The sequence below is a fragment of the Panthera onca genome, chromosome B1, assembly GCF_046562875.1.
Source record: "Panthera onca isolate mPanOnc1 chromosome B1, mPanOnc1 haplotype 2, whole genome shotgun sequence".
NCBI lineage: Eukaryota > Metazoa > Chordata > Mammalia > Carnivora > Felidae > Panthera > Panthera onca.
In genome coordinates, this window is record NC_138342.1 from 119,373,957 (window position 1) to 119,401,636 (window position 27,680).

General features: G+C 37.9%; 2 protein-coding genes across 7 annotated transcripts in view; one reads left to right on the forward strand and one right to left on the reverse strand.

Annotated features, from left to right (window-relative positions):
* MGAT4D (MGAT4 family member D) overlaps nucleotides 1-12,557 on the reverse strand; it is a 70,851-nt gene extending 58,294 nt beyond the window's left edge. Inside the window, exons 1-2 of the transcript XR_009616158.3 lie at nucleotides 12,367-12,557; nucleotides 1,666-1,849 (exon numbers count right to left, since the gene is read on the reverse strand). The gene's annotated coding sequence lies outside the window, so the exon portion shown is untranslated. The remainder of the gene's footprint in view (nucleotides 1-1,665; nucleotides 1,850-12,366) is intronic.
* A 9-nt stretch (nucleotides 12,558-12,566) lies between these two features.
* Nucleotides 12,567-27,680, forward strand: part of ELMOD2 (ELMO domain containing 2) — a 31,670-nt gene continuing 16,556 nt past the window's right edge. The window contains exons 1-5 of one of the 6 annotated variants that reach the window (XM_060654123.3): nucleotides 12,567-12,690; nucleotides 13,857-14,005; nucleotides 15,923-15,951; nucleotides 25,734-25,831; nucleotides 26,078-26,207. In XM_060654123.3, the coding sequence (XP_060510106.1) occupies nucleotides 13,864-14,005; nucleotides 15,923-15,951; nucleotides 25,734-25,831; nucleotides 26,078-26,207 (399 nt within the window). In that variant the 5' untranslated portion in view covers nucleotides 12,567-12,690; nucleotides 13,857-13,863. Of the gene's footprint in view, nucleotides 12,691-12,918; nucleotides 13,318-13,396; nucleotides 13,595-13,649; nucleotides 13,757-13,856; nucleotides 14,006-15,922; nucleotides 15,952-19,770; nucleotides 19,852-25,733; nucleotides 25,832-26,077; nucleotides 26,208-27,680 lie in introns of those variants that run through there. The other 5 variants (XM_060654124.3, XM_078445728.2, XM_060654126.3 and 2 more) reach the window with 5 other exon arrangements.

The window sequence follows — 27,680 nt, forward strand, 5'->3', positions numbered from 1 at the left end:
CCTTGAAAGAAAGGAGCCGTTGTGAATTTGAGCTACAGGATACACAGCTGGAAGTAGTTCTGCTACAAACCTTGTACATAGATAAGTTTATAAATAAAAGTTCCTAAATAAAATATGTATCTTTAGCTTTAAATGAAAGCCATCAAATGCCCAAATAATTTAGGGGGCTTAGATTTTTGTGTGGGAAATGGCCAACGCCAGACTTTCAGCTTTATCCCTTTATCTTTTATATTTTGGTACCCCCCCCCCCCAAAAAAAAGGATGAAGGAGTCAACTATTGTAAAAAAAAAAAAAAGTTATATATACAATGAGCACTGCAAGGGAGGTTTGCTAACCTTTGCCAAGTTCAAGATATCAGTTTTTCAGCCCTTTACAAACCAAGGCTGGGAAACACTAGGAGAAAATCAGCAGGGTGAGACTCTTTGGGCTCCATGAACTGTGGTTTGCTATTGGGTTCTCCACACTGAGCAATCTTCTTATTGTCAGTGTCTGGTTATAAGCGTTTTACTTCGAACCAGCACTATACCACTGGATGGGCTAGTTTCTGGCTCCTTGAAAGAAGAAACATTTGAACACATATCGGCGTAAGGATGCCATTGTAAGCTGAGTTTTCTCATGTGATGATGGCCAGGAGTTGTGACCTTCAGTTGAGCAGTGACCCAGCCAGGTCCCAGGAATGGTAGCTGGGAGAGACACCTCAACTTCATTCTCCTTCATCCCTTTGGTCCCTTGCCAGTTCCTCCCATTAGCTAACCTCTACTGGGAGCCAGAAGGCAAGGAAGTTCTGTGCAATGTATTAGATCTTAAGAACTGCCTCCTGTAGAGTAGACTGACATGTGGGAAGAAGCTATCCAGCGCAAGATATCTCCAAATTCAATAGCTCATAGTCCTCTTACTTGGTCTCCAGTTTCACACCTTTCAGCTTTTTGTTGGAAAGCAAACGATGTCACAATCCACTAGCAGTATCCAGGGAAAGTTTTTAATCCTCTCTGAGCTAGTGTTCCTCAACAGAAAGATGGGATGAATAATACCTGTCCAAGGTTGCTGAATTAAATAACATTCAAAACCAGTTAGCATATTTCTTGTCATTATGTAATGCTCAATACATTTTGGTTTTCTGTTGTTGCTCATCAGAGCAATATTCATTTTCTCACTAATTCTATTATTTTTTCTATGGCAGACTCCCTGCTCAAAAATCCTTCAGCAACTCTGTGTTAAAAATGAAAAGTCCTGGAATCCAGGACCTTACACAATCTGGTTCCACCTACCTTTCCAGCTATTGTATCTATCCCAGCTATTGATATGCCTCCAATTTAGTACTCAAAAGTTCTGCTGCACTCAAACTCACCAAATACCATGTTCTCAAGATTCAAAAAAGCATTTTGCTCTCACATCTTAATGCTTTTGAAATCAGCATGTGTCTTCTGATTTTTATATTTTAGTTATTTCTTTTTGTCTTTTTTTCCAAAGAAAGGAAAATCCAAAACCCTGATAATCAGGCAATGGCTTGTCTATGAATCAGAACACGTGATAGTTATTGAACATCTACACTGTGCCAGTCACTGAACTAGGTACTGGAGCTACAAGTAGTCGATTGCTGGCTCTTGGCTCCACCTTCTTCATGCACAAACACGGACTATACCACACACACACGCGTATGCCTACCTTTCAAAAGTATTCAAGACTCAGCTGAAATGTCACTTCACGAAGCTTCATTGATCACCCACGTATAAAGAAGTTTCTATGCTCTTTGAAAGCCTGTAGCCATTGGGTTCTCTCTCAGGACACTCAGTCTGCATCACTTATCTGTTACGTACGTATTTTACTCCCTTTACCATGTTAGAAGTCCCTGAAAGAAAAAGATGATGCCTTACATATCTCCATATCATATTCCCCACTGTGTGCTCCAGGGTGTTTTACAGATGAAAGGTGTTGATTGAAACACAAGCCTATAGTACAACTGGGCTATGTTCACAACTAACCACTATAGTCACTACCTGCTACCATTCAAGCCAACAATAAGTATCACTCCAGGAAATCCAGTAAAGAATGCAGTAGTGTTTTCAAAGACCTTTACACCTCCCTTTTGTGATTTGTTTTCTAAAAGTATTGGCACAGGGGCGCCTGGATGGCTCAGTCGGTTAAGCGTCCGACTTCAGCTCAGGTCATGATCTCACTCTTGTGGGTTCGAGCCCTGCGTCGCGCTCTGTGCTGACAGCTCAGAGCCTGGAGCCTGCTTCGAATTCTGTGTCTCCCTCTCTCTCTGCCCCTCCCCTGCTCATGCTCTGTCTCTGTCTCAAAAATAAATAAAAAACATTTAAAAACTTTAAAAATAAATAAGTAAAAGTAGTGGCACATTCAGAGCACAGGGAAGTAGAGAATTGCCAGGCTAAATAATTGCTAAATACTTATAGGAATAATAACAGGGATGAGAAGAGTATCCTATGGGGGTATTACCAGCATTATAGCCCTCAGGGCTTCTAGAGTTAACTTCAGTCTAAATGGTGGTCTCGCGACTGTTATTAGTACAGCAGAATAAACTTATTAGTGGAGACAGATTTTTCTAGTCTTGTATAAATATAGGATCCTGAAGGTGAAAACAGTCTGAAAGATAATAACTTGATAAAATGCCAGTTATCTTGGTCCTATTTTCTGTTTCAAGTGATTTAGAATTAAGTCATCTGTGCCCAGGGCGAGTGCCATCTGTTCAGCACAATTTGGGTAAATTACAGTACTGAAAGGAACTTTTATGGATCATCTAGGACAGCCGTTGTTCTTAAACAAGAATCACCTAGACACCTTGTTAGGCAGATTTCTGGGCCCATGCTCAGTTTCTGATTCAGCAGGGTAAGGTTGGGACTCCAAAATTTGCATTTCTCACAAGTCCCAGATGATACTGATGCCTCTGGTCCAAGGGATGACACTTTGAGAACCACTTCATAATAATAACACTGCATGGAATCAAAGGTTGGACTTAGAAAAAGGTATAGATTGCCTAATTTATTCTCTTTGCTCAAACCATCCCAAAATACCCATTTATTTTTTTAAATTATTTTTTTAATGTTTATTTACTTTTGAGAGAGAGAGAGACAGACAGGCAGACAATGTGTGAGTGGGCGAGGGACAGACACAGAATCTGAAGCAGGCTCCAGGCTCCGAGCCATCAGCACAGAGTCCAAGATGGGGCTAGAACCCACGAACCATGAGATCATGACCTGAGCTGAAGTCAGATGCTTCACCGACTGAACCACCCAGGCACCCCCAAAATACCCATTTAAAAGACACCACATTCTCTGCCACCAGCGAGGGGGATTCCATTATGTGCCCTGGTAATTATATTCTACAAGTTAACGATATTTATAAAAATTTATTTCCTACCCCTGAATGTACCAAGATGGGCCTGGTTAGGTAAACAAAACAAAAACATAAAAATAAAATAAAACCAAAAAAAAAAAAAAGCTTTCAGTTTCTAGGATTGCCTCCTGAATTGAAAGGCTGTAATCCCACCAAAGGGGCCTTGCCTAGGTGAGGGCTGAAATCAGCCCTTGTACCACCTGCATTCTGCTGCCCGGTTGGTTCTGTTGAGAGCAAGGAGTGCATCTTGTACGAATGCACACAAAAGCATCAGGTAGGCGGCTGAAGCCTCACCGTCCCTGGAAGGAGCGAACAAGGACAAGACATTGTCTTGTCACTAACACTAGGAAGCTGTGTAGGTACCACATAGGGTACTAGAAAAGCAGTAGAAAAACAAGCATGGCTCATAAATCACAACCCGAATGATAGTGCCACTCTGTTACTGTTGGGGCAGGGGTTCAGTGGTCCTGTGTCACAGTTTTTCTCCAGATTACCCTGGCAGAGTTTTCAAGCCAGACATCGAAATCGGCTTCAATCTAATTTTCAGGGGAGAACAGCTCTTAGGTCTTCTCCCGTCATCAGCCATGATGTAGCTTCACATCTGAGAGAAACCACTGTAGTAAGTATCATTCTCTTACTCTCAGACATTCTCGAGGACTAAGAATGACAGTCTCTTTTCCCAGCATCGCCAGTTACTTGTTCTCCTTCTTGTAAAATGTCGTCTCTTTTCCATTTATCATCTGTCAGAATACAAACCTGGTCTCCCCTTAGGTTCAGCCATACTCTCAACCCACAAAAAGAGCAGCAGTTGGAAACTTGCTGGGGCCTCCCCTTTGTCCATTCCCGGGAGGAAGTGGGAGGCTTGCCTCAGTCAAGTACGATGTAGTAGCTATCTTCCCACCCTATGGGGTGACTGGGAGTGAGGCCTATAGTCAATCCTTGTTTGGCCACAAGATGTGAAGTTGAGTAGGGAAAGGGTTAACATTAGGCAGGGAGAGATAAGGGAGTGTCAGGGAGGCGGGCAGGAGCTGTAATCTGGAGGCTGAAGAAGTGGGGATTTCTGGTCGGGGGTGTGGGTGGATAAATGTATTCCAGACCTGCCTAGGCTAGATGTCATGAGTGGAGTCTTACAAACTTTCTGATAAAGTGCCAATAAAAATTCAGGGACAGAATTCCTCTATGGCTACCCAGTCAGGACCCCTCTCACTCTTGAGAGAGCTTTATACTTTCCCCTCAATTAACTCCATTGCTTTGCTCACTCTCTGTGGTCCTCGAGATTCATTCTTCGAATCCTTGAGACAAGGACCAGTGTCTCTCCCACCCTCCTGTGACAAAGTCACTATCCAACACAGGGGATTCCTTAAAAAGATGCACATTTAGGGCGCCTGGGTGGCTCAGTAGGTGAAGTGTCCAATTTGAGCCCTGGTCATGATTTTATGCTTCATGGGTTCAAACCCCACATCAGGCTCTCTGCTGTCAGCACTGAGCCTGCTTCAGATCCTCTGTCTCCCTCTCTCTCTGGCCCTCCCCAGCTCACACTCTCTCTCTCCTCTCAAATAAATAAACATTTAAAAAAATATGCACATTTATGTCAAAAGGAATGGAAATTGTGTCTTGGGCAGCAAGTCTTCCTTCCACTGGGTCTTCCAAGGGTAGTGCTGGTCCCTTACCCATGGGATCCACTAAAATAAATTTGTAAAGTGGGAGAGAGAGAGTCAGAGCACCATCCTCCACCTCTTCACTCCCATTGCAATATTGTGATTTATAATAAGAAATATTGTGTCTTTAGCTGGTCCTGGCACAGAGCTCCTAAAACCCGTGGAATTTCCTAAGATGAAGAGTGATAAGAGTGGTTTTTGTTATGTTAATGAAGTCGCTTTCAGAAAGCACCTAAGTAAGGTGGGATGTGGGGGGTGTTAGAACATTTAGTCCCATCTCCCTGACCTCTGAGGATGGGAAAGGGGCAGGAGATTGAGTAAAAATCACCAAGGGGGGCAAAGTAATAAAGGCTCCATAAAAAAAACCAAAAGATGGGGGGAGGGGAGCCTAGGTGGCTCAGTTGGTTAAGCTTCCAACTCGTGGTTTCGGCTCAGGTCAAGATCTCACAGTTTGTGAGTTTGAGCCCGGAATGGGGCTCTGCACTGACAGCACAGAGCCTGCCTGGGATTCTCTCTGTCCCTCTCTCTCTGCCCGTCCCCTGCTTGCATACTCTGTCTCTCAAAATAAATAAACTTAAGAAATGAAACAAAACAAAAGGACAGGATTTGGAGAGCTTCTGGATTGGGGAATACATGGAGATTAGGGGGAAGTGGAGCTCTCAGAGAGCGTGGAAGCTTCATGCCTCTTTCTCCATATACTGCCCTATGTTCCATATGACTGTTCCTGAGTTATATTCCCTTATAATAAACCAGTAAGTAAAATGTTTCTCTGAGTGCTGTGAGCTGCTCAAGCAAATTAACCCAACCTATGGAGGGGGTCTTTGGAACCTCTGATCTATGAGAGTAAGTCAGAAGCACAGGTGACAAGTTTCAAGCGGTATCTGCAGTAGTGGGTGGATGAGAAGTGTTGTAGGACTGAGCCCTGTAGGATCTGACACTATCTCCAGGTAGATAGTGTCCGAATTGAACGGAACTGTGGGTTACCCAGCTGGTGTCTGAGCATTACCCGGAGGTGTGGGGGAAAAAAAAAAAAAGAAAAACCTATACACTGGAATTGATGGCCAGAATTGTACCCATCCCCAGCACTCAAAAAAGCCATTCCTCCTTTACTACCCCTCTATTTGGACAAAACACATTTCACCTAACTGATCCAGCCAGCCCTCCGTATCTTTTACATCGTATTTTCAATAATGTTTCAATGACCAGTTCTAGCATTGATTTAACAATTACTTTACAGGTAGCAAAGAATTTGATGTGTCCGTATCATGTTGGGATTTGGGGGGCCTACTTCTGCACACCGGAATGTAGAATGCATTCTTTGGTCCAGAGTTTAGAGCAAGGCAAAAGGGCCCACAGCAACCACACAGCTGGATGCAAATAGGCTCATTAAGCGACCCACCTCGAAATAGCCAAAGGCCCTAACTGTCCACTTACAACCAGGCACCCTTCTTATGATTAGCAAAAAAGGGACAATTCCATATGTCCCCATACTCTCTCACTCTGCCCTAGAACTGTGGGCCTTCACCACCACCTGGTCACAAACAGTCTCTCCTTTGCTGTCCTGCCCACTGCTCCCTGGCAGTGTATTCAATAAACTTTTATCTCTTTTATTCGGCCTTAGGTGAATTGTTTCACCACCCGTGCCACCAGCCTTCACCGGATCAGAGCGCCCCACATTTGGTGCTCCCTGCGTCATCCTATTGACACAGCCCACACAGAGAGAGGTATTATAGGGAACCAAATAGCACTGGGCAGTGTTTGTTTGGGCTTTAGTCCAAGACAGAATAAATGTCAAACTCATTTGGATCCTGTAGGGACTGCAAATAGTAATCTTATATAGTTCACTGGCTTTTATGCTTGGATCCTTTTGCCCAGGAGATTTTTCTGAATGCCATCTTTAAGTAGCTAATTTTGTTGCTGTTGTTATTAGCATTCAATAGTCTCTTACCACATTAGTGGCACAGGTAAAACACAAGTGGAATACATCATTATTCCACGCACTATTGCATGGCTTTGGCTCACTGTACCCACTTAAATTACGTGGCTACTTCTAGAAAATGGCAGGGCATCAGCTTGACATTTCATCCTCCTCCTGAACAACTCCATTCTCTTTTTTTTTAATGTTTATTTATTTTTGAGTCAGAGAAAGCACAAGCAGGGGGACAGGTAGAGAGAGAGGGAGACAGAGGATCCGAAGCCAGCTCTGTGCTGAGAGCAGCAAGCCCGATGTGGGGCTTGAACTCACAAACCGAGATCATAATCTGAGCCAAAGTTGGACGCTCAACTGACTGAGCCACCCAGGAGCCCTTCACTAACTCCATTCTTATGATCCACTATAATTGAGGCCCCATAGGGTCTTCCACAATTGCATCACCTACAATAGGAGTATTCTTCATGTTCATGCACCAAGATTCTCATTTGGTTACTGGCTTATGACCATTTAAATGTGCACACATTGCCCTGAGTTTAAAAACCTATGTTCTTCCTGCACTGCCATATATACTGCCCTCAACTTGGCCCCTTGCATGAACTTACCTTGGCATTATTTCACTGGGTTTTTACTCCATAGAGCAAATAGTAGCTGACTTTTATATGGCAGTTTCTATGCCACAGGACTTCTCATGGATAAACCAAGAAAACTTACCTTTGTTTTTGTTTGTTCATTTTTAAGAAACTTGTTTTATTTTGTTGAAAGGGGAGTCATGAGATTCAGACGCTTCAGCAAGAGAAGTGAACTGCGAATCAGGCCTAATGCCAAATGCTACTTGGTCACGGGTGTGTTGTAACTCCTCAGAGATCCCTCTGAGGACATGAAGTCCATTTTATTTGAGAACTTTGTTGTGTAGCTTCCTATTTATCACAACCTCCTTTTTTTCCCTGTTATTACCCATGCAATATTATAGGTAGTTCAGATCTTCATTTGCTCAAGTTGTGGGGTTTGTTTTCATTAGAGCCCAACATTATGCTGGCAAAATGTCTCTCTAGCGCCATCATTAGGAACTTTTTGAGTAAAAATATCCCAGTGGTCGCCACAAGGCGGCAGTATTATCTACATCTTATTCAAAGCTTCCAATTTGCTTGTATTCTGGCATCAGAAACTTCTAAAATTATCCGTGAATGTATTAGAATCGTAGGGTCTCAAAGCATACTTAGGCCACTGCCCATTATATATTTTTCATAGCTTGCCAACAAGTTCATAAAGGTATTGTGCCTTTTTTAATTGGCGGAGTCCTGGAGGGAGAGTTATTATTTACTGTTCATAGAATACCTCTGGTAACCGAAAGTTATGTTGATAAATTTAACTGATTGTGGTAAGTGCTGAATTTTACCTGAGTTAATGAACCATTTGGGTAGTCATATCTGCCTCTACTTATCTCAAATCTTCTGAGTTCCTTCCTCCAAGGGGGTAATGATCATAATATCATCACTGCAATAAATTAACTTCATTTTGATGGTGATCATGTCTACATCCAATCTCATCAATTGTGGCAGTGAATTGGAGAGGTCAGATGTCTTGGGGAAGGACTCTCAACAGATATTACATTCCTTTTCATGGACAAGCAAACTGTGCTTGATTTCTGAGAGTGGGATCAAGAAGACAGAACCAGCTGAAATGATCACAAAAACTCTCAGTCCCAGTTAGCCTGTTGAACCTCTTACAGTTTTTACAATGTCTGGCACAACAGACGTTTGTTTTTGTTATTTATTTATTTATTTATTTATTTAGAGAGGGAGGGGCAGAAAGAGAAGAAGAGAGATTATACTCTGTGCAGTCAGCACCGAGCTCAACATGGGTCTCAATCCCACAACCATAAATAAGATCCTGACTGGAGCCAAAATCAAGAATCAGATGCTTAACCAACTGAGCCACCCAGGCACCCCCAGACACTTGTTTAAATCATGGAAACTACCTTGTTGAAATCGTAATAGTTAACATGTTGTTTTCCAGAGCCTTCTTTTTTGGTCCTGGGTCGCAGAAGATTAATACAAAGCATTAGTGGAGATTAGCTCTTCTGCTCTCCTTTAGTTACTGAAAGGTGAGATTTTCTGTGTCGTTCCAGAATCTGACACTGCCCAATATTTACTACAAAGGAAGGTTTGGGCAATTCTCAGGGCTTTCATTTTGCGTGTCCAATTAAAATTACATGAAGGCAGACTTCTCTGGCTCTTAAAACCTTTTGGCTTTAAGCTGGTAGTGACAAGGACCATCATCACGTCGATTCTAATTATATATTCAGGTAAAGTCAAGAACTGGATAGTTCTTCCTTTCTTATTTCTTCATCTTTGGCTTCATGGGGATTCTGGTGTTACCTACCCCAACATTCTCATATGCTCCATTTGTCTTTCCAATGCCCTGTAGGCACTATGCTACATATCACACCATCATTCAATAATCCCCCAAAAGTATTCCACTATCCTCTGCCACTCGACATTAACAATATCAAGCAATCTCAGACCTGCTACCAGGGCCCAAATGAAGATTTCTTGACCCTCAAGTTAATTGTCATTTTCTCCCACAACCTTAATAGATGAATTAAAATCACCATCCTGTGTTAAACACACCTCTCTTCCCTATTTCTCTTTAGCATCATTGGCTTTAAACTCTTCCAGGCTGGGATCATTGGAGCTGATCTGATAGGTTAACTTAGGTGAGGTGGATGCAGGGCTGGAGTAGATTTCCCTCATCTCAACTATTACTACCAAACGTGCTAATGAACCCCCTTGTACATCGTTTCCTGCTTCTCCATTCCAATTTCCTGCTTCTCTATTCCCTCTCACCCTCTCTTCTTTTTAAAAACAATCATACAAATCATTTGACCTGATTAAATGTTTATTTCCTTTGTTCTGGTTACCATTTTCACTTCAGTGCATTAGCTTACTTGTGAATAGTTTAAACTTTCTTTTCATTGGTAAAGCTCATTACCGGTAGCTAGGGGAAACAATCTGCTTTGGCATTCTGTGTATTTCCTGGTTCTCCCACTAAAAGAATCTGATGGTAAACCATATACATGTGAGGTGTTTCCCCTCATTACAGTGTCTAAAATAGTATTTAAAATAGTTTTAGAAAAAAATAGTTTTAGGGAAGTACAACACAAATCATAAAACCTTAACATTTTTAATGCTTCCACAGAGATAATCCATTTCACTGTTAGTGAAAGGAATAAATAATTTTCCTTCTCACTATAAATTTGCTGTATTACAGACCTCACATACTCCAAAAGGGGGTATTTGATTTGATATTAAATACCAAAAGGGGATATTTAATTTGACTCCTTTATGAATCAAATACTGAACACTGCAACAAGTTAACAGTCATGCCAAACAACATGTCCATTAAACAATTTGTAAAATTTTTTTATGTTTATTTACTTTTGAGAGAGAGAGAGAGACCGAGATGGAGCATGAGCTGGGGAGGGGTAAAGAGATGGAGACACAGAATCCGAAGCAGGCTCCAGGCTCTGAGCTGCCAGCACAGAGCCCTACACGGTGCTGGAACTCATGAGCCGTGAGTTCATGACCTGAGCTGAAGTCAGCCACTCAACTGACTGAGCCACCCAGGTGCCCCATGCAATTTCTAAAATTAATAGTGCTTGATTGTTTAGTCTGAGAATCCAAGAAAACAGGGATTCCTCAGTACTACTCAAAAATATAACCAAACATCATTACACTGAGGCCTTTGTTTTCCATGTAGGTGATTTGATAGGGCCAGCTACAGCACACAGGTTAGTTCAGAGACCTAAGTAGGTTCCACCTTCTCCTTAAACCCAGAATTCTAATCTCAGGACTTAAATACCATTTAGCCAGAAAACCAAAGAGAATAAGAGAGAGAGAAGGCCAATCTTCCCCGAGAGACAAGAAGGGCTTCATGTATCTGCCAGTTATATGCAAATGAATTAGTGGAAAAGAGGAGAGGCAATCATATGCACATGACATTTTAACGTACAATGACCTTGCTTCCAATAAATGCAGTTCGATCAACTTTTCAGGTTCTAACCAAACAGGTTACCATTACTTTCTCTTAGAGAAAAACATGGACAGAAGTGGGCCATGGGCAGCATGGAGACAAGGCGAGAGTTCCTCTGTACTCCCGACTCTCAGCATAGCAAATTTAAAAGGTAAAAAGATTATATATAATTGCACCACAGGATTATTTCACTTTAAATCATATAAAGGTCTTGTGTAATAATTGGAAGACCCTTGAAGTAGAAATTTGTTTCTATTTCTTAACTTGCCAAATTGGCTGTGTACTTTGCCTTTCTGGATCTTTTTTACGTACAATAAGAAGTGTTCACTGAGATGATCTCTAAGTTCCCTTCAAGATCAGAGATTCTAGGGGCGCCTGGGTGGCTCAGTTGGCTAAGCGACCAACTTCGGCTCAGGTCATGATCTCACAGTTCGTGAGTTCAAGCCCCGCGTCAGGCTCTGTGCTGATAGTTCAGAGCCTGGAGCCTGTTTCAGATTCTGTGTCTTCCTCTCTCTCTGACCCTCCCCCATTCATTCTCTGTCTCAAAAATAAATAAACGTTAAAAAAAAAAACTCATTAAAAAAAAAGATCAAAGATTCTATGATTTTATTATTATAGTAGATGGTCAAATTTCATTACCAAATTGATTGTTGGTTGCTTTTACGGAGCAGGGATGATGGCTCAACCTTCACATGTCTAATTTTCTACAATTTAGTACTTTTTAAAAAATATGTTGATTTAAGTGTGGAAAAGTGTGTATTGCTGCTTCAATTTGTGTTAACAAGGGGCTGCAGGGACTATACAAATATCACTTGTGAAAACACTCCTGGAGGTATAAACAAAAAACTGACTGCTTTTGAGAAAAGGGGTTGAGGGATTAGGAGTTGTGGGTAGGTAGGGGTAAGTCATTTCTTAATGGAAGTTGTCCTTCTAACTTATATTCTACTCTCCCTTTGTCCTTTCTCCTCCGGCCACACTGGCCTTCTTGCTATTCCTCAAATGTATGAAGTATGCTCCTGGCTCAGGGCCTTTGCACTTGCATTTCTAGTGCCTGTAATATTCCTCCTACAGAAACTCAGGTTTAGGACAAAGTTCAAATTCCTTTTCTCAACATACAGAGCTCTACTTTTTTGCCATGCATTAGCCATGGGCAAGTCATTAAACGTAAATCCTGTTTCCTCTTCTATAAAGTAGGACTATTAATAATCACTTCGCAAGATTAAGATTACACGTAGGTGAAAGCGCTTTTGTAACCTTGGTGCTCTGAAAGTTACCAAAAGTACGCTGTTTCTTCCGTGCTTGGAGTCTAGGGGTAGTACAGTTTCAATCAGCGGAAATGACCTAGGTTTAAGGCGAGAAAAACCTCCAGAGCTGCACTTTGAGACCAACCTTTGGCGCCGGGTTAGCCTCCAGGTAGCCGTTGCCAGGGAAACCGTTGGGAGTCCGGAGAACAAGAGCACGCGCGCCGGCTATTCAGCGCTACCTCCTTTTAGCGTTAGCAATTGGTGGAGCTCGGGCCAATCGTAGTGGCCGGAGGGGCGGGGGCGGGCAGGGTCCCGGGAAAGGCGTTCTCGCGGCCTCGCTCCCCCACTTCCGGGTCGCGGTGCTTGCAGGGAGCGCTCCGCGGGTAGCGTCGTTTCCGTTGCCGGCTGTTTGCAGTTGGGGAAACCGAGGCAGCTCCAGCTTTCCCCCTAGTTCTTCCGCTCCTGTGAGGTGGCTGCTGTTTCTTTTCCTCTCGCCCCGTGCTGCTTCGGTGCGGCTGCGCTGAGGGCGCGCGGGCTGGTTGAGACCCTCGGTGTCCTAACGAAAACCGTGGGGCGTCCAGGCCGGCGGGGCTTTGTGCGAGCCGTACCTTCCCACTCGCGGCCAGCGCGCGACCTGGGCTCGGCCAGGCTCCGGAAGGGGGGGCTCCGCGCAGCCACTCCCCGAGGTCTGGGGAGCTCAGGCGCCTCGAAGCTTGTGTTCCCTGCGCTTAGCAGTTCTTGTTTCTTTTGTCCTATTGAGCGCGGACTAGATAGTCATTTTAGAGTAACAGTTCAGCCCATCTCTGATGATGGGCGCTGCTTCTGCACTGGCCTGCGGGGATTTCAAATTTGACAGCCCCCTCAGACCGTAGTCTAGAGATGATGTATCTAGGGAATGTTGAAGACAGGAAGGAGATAAGCGTTTTTATTTTAAAGTAACTCCTCACTTGTATTCCCCCCACCCCCGCTTCATTTAGAAGCTCAAGATTTTTCTAATGGCATAAAGATTCATTTCTGTTGAGGGTGTAGTTTGTTACTTTTCTTAGTGTTTCTGCCCTTCTCCTGTTGAATGGAAAATCAACAATTATTAGCCAGGGTGCGGTCTACTTTGTGTTCAACTTATATACTTCCAATTTGTAAGCCATATGTAGTGGTTTTTTTTTTTTTTTTTTTTTTTGCTGGAATCTCCTTGACTGTGGGACAGATGTAACTGGAATTATACATAGGGGTTAAAAGAACTCTTCCTTTTACAAGCGATTCTGATATAAGGCATATTTGATATAATTGTTGCTAAGTTGGGCCCCTTTTGTTCTTGAACTGTTGAGCCCCATTTTCAAAGATGAGAACATAGGGAACTGAGAACTTGAATCTAAGTAAGTAGTTTGATTTTTACAGTTAATTCCTAAAAAGTGATAAATTGGCCATTTGACCATCCGTCATTTAATTGATCTAAATGGTATTTATTACTTCTGTCTTTGTTTTCTTACATGCCTAAATAACTGCTACAAAGTAGACCCAGTGGAAAAGCATGATAGGTATAACTTGGGATTTGATGAGTTGGATAAACTGTAAATTTTTTTACATTTTAAAATCGAATTCAAGGTCATTAAATCTGTCATATATTTCCTTCTCCAGGAAAAAAATGTTTATTTCTTTGTGGGAGTTCTTCTATGGGCACTTTTTTCGATTTTGGATGAAATGGCTCTTACGGCAGATGACTGGAAAGTGTGAATTGCAGCGAATTTTTGATACCTATGTAGGTGCACAAAGGACACACAGGATAGGTAATGTTATTTGAAAAAGGGTGATTAAGTAATCTGAGTGAATATTTTTTTCTCAGTATTCATAGTGGCAGTTGCACTCATTGTGTATCCTGATCAAGAAACTTAGTTTTTAATCTTTGAAATCTAGCTTTGAATGATTTCTGCTCTAAAACTATATTATGATTTTATAGGAAAAGAAACGTTATTGTTTAATTCCACATCTGTGCAAAGAATGATCTTGGCCCGTAAAATTCATCAGTTATGCCTTAGATTATAGTTGCAACCTATTTTCCAGAGAAAAATTTCTGTATTTCTATGCCCTTTGAAATTTTTACTTAACTGGTGGGGAAGACTGGGTGTCTGAATCTGGATCCACTTTTATATTCATCATCTTTCATCAGTCTTTTAGTGTCTTATGTAATTAATGAAAGAACAGTAACAGGTATCTAGTGATCCCTGGTAGAGATTATTGCACTCAAAGTCTGCACTGTCCAGTGTTGTAGCCAGCAGCCACATGTGGTTATTGAGCACTTAAAATGTGATTAGTCTGAATTAAGATGTGCAGAAATATATAATATACACTGGGTGTCAAAGACTTTATATGAAAAAGGAATGTAGAAAAACCTCATTAATATATGTTGAAATGATAATGTTTTGGATATATTGGGTTAAAATATATAAAATTGTGTGTGTTTTATTCTAATGTGGCTACTAGAAAATTTTTAAAGTACACATGTGGCTCACATTTTGCCTTGCATTATATTTCTGTTGAACAGTGGTGCTCTGTTACCTTCTAAAATTCATCAGCTTTCAGTGCTTAATTGAAATTATTGCTTTAAATTAGAACACAGAGGAGTGAGAAATATGGTTGAGGTCATCACTCTTTGACCAGAGTAAGGGAGATCAGGAATTGGTTACAGTTCATGTTCACTGTGTTAAAGGGAAAATCATGACTTAACCAAATCCTCCTTTGTGTTGAACAGCGTGCTTCAAGGAAGAAATTCACCCCTGTGAGATCTGGGGGGGTGGGTGTTGGTATCCAAGGCAACTTGGGAAGAATGAGAGATATAAGGAGGGAGTAAGCCTCAGGGCAGCTGGATGATTGAAGTTTAATTACTTCCCTAGTTTTTTCACAATTTTGTGGCTGACTTCAATTACTGCCTGCTCTTTTGATTTGCCCTTTTGGCTGCTCTAAGAAGGACAAAGTACTTTTGATGAGAAATCTTAACAGTAGTGGTTTATGTTCTGTAGTATGGGGGAAGAACATGTTAAGGCATTAATTTGTAGCAAAACTATTTGTCTTGAATTTTTCAAATTGCTGAGAATAAAGAGACTGTTAGTACATGTACCAGAAAAAAAATGTTAAATAGTCTAGTAAAAATGTTCTGGTCATTCTTAAAATAAAAGACAAGAATGGAAAAGCTGTTTTTTTATTTGTCTGTTAGAAGATAGTTAGCCAAATAATCTCTTATTTTTGTCCCTTCGTTGTTGTGTGATTCACTTGCTAGTTCCTCAAATCTAAATGCCTACTCCATAAGGCTAACAAATGAAAAAAAAAAAAAAAAAGTAGTAGAGAGCACTTTCCTTATATAGTATTTAGATGAGTTTCTGGGACCCAAGCTATTGTGAGGCAGCCATGAATGAATTGCAGTGATTAGTAGACACTTGGCAGTTTGCATAGAAACAGATGACCCTGGGGAAATTAGGACAGTCCCACCACTTTGGCTCTGGTGTGTTGTGTTGGGTTGAGAGTCTTGGAATCATATCTAGTTATCTATAAGGATAATTTTTAAAAATTTTTCCTGTGTTATTCATGTGGAAATTACATCTTCTGAACTATTAACTTATTGCTGGCTTGATATTTGTACTATTTTTTATAAAGTAATTCACAAACAGCATTTAAGTGGTAACATTCTTTTTTTTTTTTCTTTATTTCAGAAAATTCCTTGACCTACTCCAAGAATAAGGTAGGATTATATCACGCTGGTAATTTTAGAAAACTTTTTCTTTAAAATAATACCTCAGTTTTTGAATTAATTATTTTTTTATGTTCTACAAGTCTTTGCTGTAAAGAGTATTGCATGAAATTTCCCACTTTTTTAAAAGTAATGTCTCACAGTTGTGAGATCGAGCCCCCTGTGGGGCTCCTCGTTGACCTGGACCTTACTTAAGATTCTCTCTCTCCCTCTCCCTCTGCCCCTCCCCTGCTCTCATACTCTCTCTTTCTTTCAAAAAGAGAGGTAATATTTTATTTTTGAAACATTTTCTTTATGTTAGTGTGCTACTTGTGCACAAAGAAGGTATTTGAATAATTTGTCTTTATCTGAGGTTTTGCTTGTTTATTTTGCCTCAAAACTTGATAGCCTTTGAAAAAGCAAGTTCTCAAGAGAAAAACCTCATAAACTGTTTTTGGGCTAGATTCTTACGTGAGAGATAAAGCAAACGATTTTGGATAGTTATAAAAAACTGTATCATGTGTCTTTTGATCTAAAATAAGTCATACCTCATGCTATTCATTAGTTAGCTTCTGCTGTGTAACAAACTTATAAAATCTCAGGGGCATGTATAATAATACATTGTTTATTTCTTGCTCATGGTCTGTGGGCCAACTGGAGAGGCTCTTCAAGTTGGTCCCAAGTTCAGATCTGTTACAATTGTGTCATTATGAAACCCAGGTTGAAAATGCATTAGATACCTGGAGAATGTTCTTCTTGCAGTAGGTCATTATTTGTCCAACCATACAGACATGTCTGTCATGTCTATTAACATCTCATTTGCTAAAGTAAGTTACATAGCCAAACCCAAATCAAGGAGTAGAGAAATACACTATGCTCGCTATAAAGCCATGGTAAGCATGTGAGTATATAATTTAATTATAGGGGAGTGAAAAATTGGGACCAGTAATTCGATCTACTGCATGCTGTTCTTTTCTATAGTAGTTCACAGTTTTTTCTATATATATATACATATACGTATATATGTATGTATATGTATCACTCGGTGTGACAAAGGTAGAGTATGGGTCATTTAGATCATTGTTTGAAATCCCGTAGGAGATCACAGCCAGCATTAACAACAAAAGGAATAGAATAGAATAGAATTAGAAAACATTGGTCATAATAAGGTTAAATACTGTTTTATGAAATTTTAATATTCATTATCTGTGTGTGTGCATCTGTTTATATTTTAGATATCCATGGGTATGTTTGTACTTGGTTATGATGTACAATGTGGATAAAAAAGAGTCAAAAACTGTTGACTTACTGTTGTCTAGTGATATTGATATGAGTTACTAATTCATGCCAGAGAGTAAATGGACATTGTTGAATATTGCAAGCATATCAGTTATGTTCGGGAAAGTGACCTATAAAATAAGTGTTTTACTGATTAGTTACCATCTTTTTCTATTAATGGTCAAGGTAAGAAAAGCTCATGTACATGAATATATATTGGGGAACAAGAGTCTGGAGTCCCACTCTTTTATTCCAAATCCTAGAGAGATTAATATTCTTCGTCTTTTTTAATGAGAATGTAAGGATCTAAAAAGTTAATAAGTTGTTGGTTCTAAAAATTTATTTTTACCTTATACACCCATATGGTTCCTTCCATTAATTGAAACTTAGGATACAATTTCACAAAGTAACTATCAAAAATTGTGGAAGAACCTCAAGAGGAATTCTGAAACTAGCTGCTCAGTGTCACCGTGTGTAACTATTGTTACCATAACTGTAACAACAGTTTTGGTCACAGATTTTACTAATGGGATTTTATGTGTAGTAAAATTATGCCAAATTTATGTGGGACCATACATAAGATTTTACTTTTTAAGAACTCTAGTGCCTTGGCCGAATCTTTGACCAAAGATTTGAGCAGTGCTATATATTCAACATTCCACCAGAGTCTTTGCAATATACAAAAGAAATAAAAACCAGTGTTGAATATACTTATGAATAGGCAATTTGTGAAAGTATAGATAAATAGAGGCTGAAGTGTTTGGGAACTTTAAGGTAGGGGTAATGAGTTAAAGAGCAGTACAATGTTTATTATTTTTTAATCTGATATACTGACTCTGAAAAGTCCTTTTGAAAAATAAACATTTGTATTGTTACAGTTTTATTATTAAAAAGTATAGATTGCTAATAGTGTTATGTAGGGCATACTAAAAAAAAGGATGGGTGGTGAACAAATGTAGTTACTGAATTATATATCACAGAAGCTTTGTTTTCTTGAAGTTTGAAATCTAAAATAAACTTGTCAATAAACAAATGGAGGAAGCCTCATCAATTTAAACATACCATTTCTGGTATGTATTGCATCTCACATATTTCCAGTTACTTTGTAGAGTAAAATCAAATTCTGATTTTGTGATATTTCTACTAACCTGATCTACTTTTTTATGTACATGAGAAAAGTCTGGGTTCAAATCCTGATTTCATCACTTGCTAGTTGTTTGACTTTTGTGTAAGTTACTTATTTTCTCATTGTAAAAGGAGGTGTGAATGCCCAAGTGATTGTTTTAGGTTAGGAGATATTAATATGAAAGCAGTCTAAGAGAATGCCTAGTACACGATAAGTATCCAACAAATAGTAATTATTGGTAATATTAATGGGATTAAACCAATATACACTACAAGATTTTGAGAACTTTAAAATATTCATGAAAGCTTCTTAGGTATTTCAATTCTCAACATTACTGATGATTGCTGTGAATAAAAGTGATTTTAATCTAAGGCCAGTTTCCTAAAGCAGTGATAGAATGGTCCTGTTGGGTTGTGAACTATTTCATAGTGGAAATTCTTTTCTTGACTGTTAAAAATTGAGTCTCATTTGCTGGTATTTTAGGCTAAGGACTACTTATTAATTATATATTAAGATCTATTAAACTTTGGGATTTATAAATGAAAATGGAAACTTTATTAGAATTTGAGGAGTCTAATTCAGTATTCTGCTAAGAAGCATGGCTGCTGTGGAATGTATGGTAATGTTACAAAACTTCACTGTACTAATGCATATACAAGTATTTGAAATATTTGAAATTTAGGAAAAGAACACTTTGTCAATCTAATAGTGTTTTTAACTGGCTGCATTTGTTTCAATTGCAGCTGCTGTCTTAGCTTTTAAATAATAATAATAACATTCTAGCTGTGGAATAATAAATTAGTTTTATGGCATCAGTTTAGTCGCCTGTGGGTCATTGCTATAGTGATGTGTATTTGCATATTTTTTGGTATCTAATTTTGCAAAAGCTAGACTTTAAGTACCCAACCTTTAAGTATATAACTACACAGGCATGGTGTTTCAAAAACGAAATGTTCACACACTGTGTATACAAACACAAATGTATGTATAATCTCCCCAAATTTGCTTGCATAGTGAAACTTACTGTTGATATTTGCTGCCTATGAATATGTGTTAATCATGTAATTTGTAATCTATCAAGGCAGGTATAATAAAAAAGACTATATTACTTTAATGTTCATCTAATGTTTTATAATAAAATCATATGTATAAGCATATATATCTTTTCTTACAAAATATATGATAAGTGATTCATATTTGTTGTTCTTATACTGTCACCCGCTTTTTCTTTAGTAAAAAGTAAATGATATTGGGAAAATAGTCTTTGGGTGCTTACATGGTTTGAGGTTAAAAAAGAAAATTTTAGAATTGCTGACCTCAGAAATTCTCTGAGTACTATATATTCCAGTATGGAATATACCTTCAAAATGGTGGGGTACATAAGAACTAGAAAACATTGTAATGTTTTATATTTATCCTCCATCCAGGCTGCTATTTTGTTTTTGATGGGGAAGCAGACCTACCAAAAAGGTAGAGAATAAGCCAGGGATTGACAGATGGATAAAAAAGTAAGAAACCAATTAACTGAATATTGTTTCAAGAAATATACTCTAAACATAAAGACACAAACAAATAGAAAACAAAAGGATACACCATGCAAACAATAAGCATAAAAAAGCTGTTGTGTCTTTGTTTCAGAAAATATAAACTTGGAGTATTACCAGTGACTAAATACTTTTTTGTATTGATAAAAGGGTTAATTTATCAAATACAACATATTAAGTGTATGCACTTATTAACAAAGCTGCCAAATACTTGAATAAAAATTGACTCAAAGGGAGAAGTAGATGAATCAACAATTGTAGCTGGAAATACCTCTCAATACTTGATGGTACAAAAAGACAAAAAAAATCAGAAGGGATATTTACCATTTGAACAATACTTTTAACCATCTTGATCTAAATGGCATTTATAGTCAACAAATGCAAATGCAAAATGCACATTCTCAAGTACACATGGAATATTTATATAGACACATCAATATGTGAGTCTTTAAGTCTCAATAAGTTTCAAAGGTTTGAACTTATACAGAGTATGTTTTCTGTCTCCCAAAGTACTAACTTAGAAGTAAGAAAAGTATGACATCTAGAAAATTCCCAAGTATCTGGAAGATAACCCATGAATTAGAAAAGAACTCACAAGGGAAATTAAAAAGAAAAGAAACAAAACTGAACTCAGTGATAATGAAAACACAACATATCAAAATGTAAAGTGCACCTAAACAGCTTTTAAAGGCCTTAAATCAATGATCTATGCTTATGCCTTAAACCAGAAGAGAGCAAATTAAACCCAAAGTAAGGAAAAGAAAGGATATAATTAAAAGATAAAAAATTAATAAAATGGTAAACAGACAAAAGTAGGAAATAACAAACTCAAAAACTGAATCTTTGAAAAGATTTAATTCTTAGTAATATTAATAATCCTCTAGGAACATTGATCAAGAAAGAGAGGAAACCCAAATTACCAATATCAGGAATGATAGAGGAGACATCAAACTACAGTCATTAAAAGTATAAGGGGATGCTATGAATTTATCCCAATAAATTCTGTAGCTTAGATGAAAGGGACAAAGTCCTTGAAAAACACAATTTATCAAAACTAACACAAAAAGAAATTTAAAAATATAAATAGCCATATACTTAACAAATGGAATTTATAATCTAAAAGTATTGCACTAAAAACTCTCCTTCACTAGTGAACTCTTATTAAACATTTAAGAAGAAATAATACCACTATTACATAAACTCCTAGAAAATCAAGTAGGAAGGGGCGCCTGGATGGCTCAGGCAGTAAGCGTCCGACTTCGGCTCAGGTCATGATCTCATGGTCCGTGGGTTTGAGCCCCACGTCGGGCTCTGTGCTGGCAGCTCAGAGCCTGGAGCCTGTTTCAGATTCTGTGTCTCCCTCTTTCTCTGACCCTCCCCTGTTCATGCTCTCTCTCTGTCTCAAAAATAAATAAATGTTAAAAAAAAAAAAATGAAAAAAAAAAAAGAAAATCAAGTAGGAAGAAACACATTTTGTGAAGCCAGTATGACCCTGATACTAAAACCAGACAAGGACAGTATACTAAATAAAAATTACAAATCAATATCCTTCATGAATACAGATGTAAAAATTCTTCATTAGCAAATTCATCCCGGTAATGCATAAAAAGGATATTACATCATGATTGAGTTTTCAAAATCAATGAATGTAATTCACCACATTAACAAAATAAATGAGAAAAATAAGATCATTTCAATAGATACTAAAAAACTATTTTGACAGAACTCAATACCCATTTTTGAGTAGAAAGCTAAACTAACTAGGAATAGGAGATTCTTCATCCTAATAAAGGCCATCTGTGAAAAACATGCAACTAACATGATACATAGTACTGGAATATTGAATGCTCCCACATCGAATGGGGAAAAAGCCCAGGATAGTTACTCTCTGATTTTATTCAGCCTTGTACAGGAGGTCCTAGGTAGTCCAGTAAGGAAAAGAAATCTAAAACATACGATTAAAGAGAAAGAAAGAAAACTGTCATTATTAACAGGTGGAAGAGTTTGTGAGTGCAGAGAACCCTAATAAATCTACAAAAACTACTAGCATTATTAATAAATGAATTTAGCAATGTCTCAGGACACTGTGTTTCTGTAAGTTAGCAACAAACTTTTGGAAAACAAAAGAACAATACCGCTTACAGTAGCATTTAGAAACAAAGTACTCAATGATAAATTTAATGAAAACTACACAAGACTGCACTAAAACTCGTTTTCCTAAGAAACATTAAAAGCACAAAGATTAATCATCAATTGGAAAACTCAATATTGTTAAGATGTTAATTCCCAAATTGACCTGTGGATTCAGTGCAATTCCAGTCAAAATCCCAACAAGCTATTTTTGAAGAAAGTGACAACTCATTCTAAAGTTTATACAGCAATGTAAATTTCCTAGTACACCCCAAGTAATCTACTAAAAAAACAAAATTAGAGGACTTAAACTACCTGAATTGAAAACTTTCTAGGCGAATAGATCAATATAACAGATGAGAAACCAGAAATAGACCACATGTAATTTTTTCTTAGAAAGAGTATGTGTATGTGCACATGTATAGGAGCAGGGGAAGGACAGAGGGAGAGGGAGAGGCAGAGAGAATCCCAAGTAGGCTCCACGCCCAGTGTGGAGCCTGCCACCAGGCTCTGTCTCCCAATGGTGAGATCATGACCTCAGCCCAAATCAAGAGTTGGATGCTTAACCAGCAACCACCCAAGTGCCCCATAGACCACATGTCATTTTTAACAAGGATTCCAGAGCAATTCAGTGAGAACAGGAAAGTGCAACAAATAGTGCTGGAACAATTGGATATCCAAATTGAGGAAAGTCGGGGCTCAACTCCTATTTCCCCTACATGTGAAAATTAATTTGATACGTGCTTTACACCTGTGTTTAAAATTTTAAAGCTTCTCAAAATATTGGAGAATATCTACCACCATGGGTTAAGCAAAGTTTTCTGTTAGAGAAGATAGAGTGCTACCATTTAAAAAAAAGTTGAAAAATTAGGCTTTATCAAGATAAAAACTGCTTATCAAAGATGTCTTTTAAAAATGAATTGGCAAAAAAAAAAAAATGGATAGGCAAGCAGCATACTGAGAAGATATTTGGTTAGCACATATATTTGGTTAGAGATTTGTATCTAGTAAAGTACTTTGAGATCTCTAACAAAAAGACAACACAGTTTTAAAAAGGGGAAAAGCCTTGAATAGTCACTTCACAAAGGAAAGAGATGCATATGCGTGTATACACACATATACATGTATATAAATATATAAATATACATACGTACATATACATGACATGGAACATATATTCATATATATGTACGTATAAAAGTATATATAAATAAAAATGGCCAAAAAGCACTTCTAAAAGTTCTCTACATTATTAGCAGGGAAATGCAAATTAAAAGCACAATAAGGGGATGCTACATGCACACTAGGATAGGATGATGAAATTTCCTAAATGAAATGGGCTGACAGCACCAAATGTTGGTGAGCACCTATGGGAGTATAAAATGCTACCATTACTATGGAAAATGGTTTTGGCAGTTTCTTCAAAGTTAAACATATCCTGTGTCTTAGCAATTCCACTCTTAGGTGTGTAAGAGAAATGAAAACCTGTATTTACAAAAACATAATAAAGGATCTTTATGGCGACTTTATTGATAATCATCTAAAACTGGAAACCGTGCAAATACCCATCACAAGAATGAATAAGCAAATTAAGATCTATTCATAAAATAGAATATTACTTGACAGTGAAACAAATTACTGTTAAAAACAAGAATGTGAATGAATCCTAGGAACATTGAAAGAAGCCAGACACAAAAGAGTACCTACTTTCTGATTTGATTTATGTGTACACTACAAAGTTATGATGATAGAAATCAGGGTAGTGGTTGCTTCTTAAAAGAACAGTTGATTGAGAAAGGGCATGAGGGAACTTTCTGGGGTTATGGAAATGTTCTACATCTTGATAGGGATGTGTAATACTTGGTTATGTGCATTTGTCAAAATTGATCAAATTGAGTAACATCTGTTCCTTTCACTGGATCTGTAATATACCTCGATTTTTTTTTAAAAAGTCAGTCTGCAGGAAAAAGTATTTGCTAAGAGACTAGACATTGTTTCTAATATGAACTCTGAATTTATGTAGGGCTTTAGCAAGTTCAGTCACTCATTCATTCATAATGTAAGAGTAAATAAGAGAGACAAAGCCCGTTGGCAAATATATAAAATAAAAGTAAACAAATATGGTGTAGTCAGTGCTCTGTCACTGAGGTATGAGCATAAAAGGAAGTAGCTGACTCCAGGGCCAAGGAAGGCTTTACAAAAGGAGGTGATATTTGATTAGGTTTGTCATGTTTTAGGAGGCAAAAGGCTTCTATCCATGGTAAAGGTAGCCCTTTCATTAGTCCTGAGTTTTAAGCTTAAGTTTTAAGATATTTCCTGTAGGCATATGACCTCAGCATTTGACCAACTAGACCTTGTTGACCATATGTGTATCTTTACTGTCAGTCTTTGATCCTTTTCCTTCTCATTTTTTAATTTACTTTGGGGAGTCTTGTTTTTCTTCCCTTTTCTTCCTTTTAAATAATAGTATGCATTGCTGTACTTACCTTTTACTGAAACAGTTGCCTTCCCACAGGTTTTTATCTGTTAAATATCTCCATTTAACAATTATTTGTCACTTATCTTTTACATGCAGGATATGAAAAGATGAACTAGATACAATCTCTGTCCTCAAAGAATTTTCTACTTAATATAAAAATAACTATAATATAGAAAGTAGAATATATCATAGAAAGGTTATAGATAAATTATTATGGGGATTCAAAGAGAGGAGAGGTTAATTAATTCCACTTGAATAGAATCAGTGAAGGCTTCTTTGACCTGGTATGTGAGCTAACTTAAAAATGGGAAGTATTGATATGTTAGTGATTGGGAAAGAGCATTCCAGAAGAAAGGCCCAGGATATGCAGAGGTATAACTCCAGGTATGATGAGAATATTTTGCCTGGAGTTATAAGGGATACCAGAGAGGATTTTGATGGTAGTTTACAGAGGGATAAGAGTTAAAGAAACTTTTTAAGGGTAAGAAAGACCTGAACTTGTTTGATTGTTGAAAGAAGGATCCAGTGGACATTTATAGGACATATTATGTAAGAAATCTGCTTTATATGCATAGAAAAAAGACTAAGGATATCTGTTACCATGGGCTATGTCTGGGGGGTCAGTAATTACAAGAATATTTGAGTTCTTTCTGCTCTTCTGCATTTAAGTTTTTTAACTTTTTTTTTTAATATTTATTTATTTTTGAGAGAGAGACAGAGAACGAGTAGGGGAGGAGCAGAGAGAGGGAGACAGAATCCAAAGCAGGCTCCAGACTCTTAGCTGTCAGCACAGAGCCCACTGTGGGGGCTCGAACTCACAAGCTGTGAGATCATGACCTGAGCCGAAGTCAGAAGCTTAACCAACCGACCCACCCAGATGCCCCAAGTTTTTTTTAACTTCTGCATTAAAATTTTTGTACACATATTTTTGTTATGTAATTAAAAAAAAATTATATATCTGCTTCATGCACCCACTGTGGTGGTAGCTCATTTGCTAAGAACTTACCAGTTGAGAACCTATTGATTCCAGTTGAAGAAGCCTTTATCTGATACATCATGCTGCTTCTCTTTTATATATGTTTGTATGTATGTATGTATGATTTTAGCCCTAGAGAAGCAAATTTGGTTTATTTTACATTTTAATATATGCATTGTAAAGACTAAATGCCCCCAAAACTTACTGTTGTGTTTCAACTATAAGAGATTTTCCTCATTCAGCTTTCTTTCACATAAACAGGTTTTGCAGAAAGCAACACTTGTTGTTCAGAGTGAAGTAGACAAATGTGTAGAAGATATAATGAAGGAAAAGAATATTAACCCTGAGAAGGATGCCAGGTATGCTGTCTTTACAGTATTCTCTTTTATTATACACTTGTATGGTGAGGTGTGGAGATCACATACACAGTTATAAAATATTGGAGCTGAAGGATTTGTAGAGATCATCCATTTCAACCATTTCACTTCACTAGATGAGGAATTGAGGAGATGCTTTCTAAATACACATATGAACCACAAGCTATGGAAGACATTATTGTGATAAGAAGATGTGATTTTTAAAAATAATAATTTTATCGTTTTCAGTTTTAAAATCTGCATGAAGGCATGCTTACTGCAGATATCCGGTTATAAACAGCTCTATTTGGATGTAGAGAGTGTGAGGAAAAGGCCATATGATTCTGATAACCTCCAACATGAAAAGCTGCTTCTCAAGGTAAAATTTTGTTTTCAGTATTTGGAGTTATTGGACACTGGAAAAATAAATTGGGCTTGAGCTAGTAAGGTCTGTGTGCAAATTCTAGAGGCTTACACAGTCATCCAATTTCTTTGCCCCTTTTGTTGGCAAAAGATTTTGAGTTAACTATTTTTATAATATTCTGATAAGCCTCTTTAAAATATATTCACATAAATTTTAATGTTTTTAATTCTGAAATAAAAGATAAACTTATTAAGAGAGATATCTTTTTAACTGATAAGTATGAGTCCATAAGCTTCAGATGTTCCCTCTACTTTTTGTATAAATCGCTCATTTAAGTTAGGCATTTTTTTTTTTAGCTTACTTTCAAATTGTGAACATGGATGTCCCATTTCATATTATTATGTCAAATATTTTAGGATTTATGGAATGTGAATTGCCAAATAATGCCACCACAGATTTAAAAATTAATAAAGTAATAAAATTTACTTTGAATTTTCCTATTTCTTATTTCTAAAGTATAAATACGTGAGGCTGGTGAGAGGCCAAAATTAGAGATTAGTATACCCGGAATAAGCTTTCCAGATCATCTGGTCTAGCATCTTCATTTTAGGTTTAGGGATGAGGATTCTAAGGCCCAAAGGAGATAAAGTAATTTGCTTTAGGGCCAATTTTATTTTTAATGGTTAAAGTCAAAGAAAATAGCACATTGTACTTGGAGTTAGGAGTTTGTTATACATAAAAATGCTGTAGAAAGAGGCATTAGTAGTATCTAAGTAACAGTAAGAGACAAGTTAAAAAAAAAAAACAACCCTGTTTTTCAAAAAGAGTATAAATACATACTTCACTTAATTTTAAAATTAAAAATAAAACTTGATTTTGTCAAATGAGGATGATGAAAATACGTATCTCAAAGGGCTGTTAGTGTAGACTGAATTTGTATATTTAAAGTTATAGAAAAAAAATTTAAAAAACACAAAGTTTTAGAATTGTGCTGGGCACTCACTGTGGCTTGGCCTCTGTTTATATCCTCATTGTTAATCATTATTCCCTTAACTTCTGACCCTTTTTACATAATACCTTCCCTTTAGAAGGGGTAAGATGTAAATCCAAGCATTTTAGTCAAGGGAATTTTTATCTTACTGATTCATCATGAAACCCAGTTTTAAAGGTAAAAAGCCAGTTGCTGGCAGTGAACCACCCAGCCATTGCACAGACTCAGCAGTCTCTGTGGGTAAAGTAGGTACGTGTTTCTGTAAGTGTAGTTTAAGGCCCACCTTCACTAAAGTTAACGAGTGTCTTAATATTTAGAATTGAAGGTTCTACTTTTACCCTATGAAATCAGAATCACCAGAGATGGAACCCAGCAGTTTGATATTTGTGTATTTTATTTTACTTTATTTTATTTTTAATTTTTTTAAGTTTATTCATTTTGAGAGGGAGTAAGTGGGGGAGGGGCAGAGAGAGAGGGAGGGAGAGAATCCTAAGCAG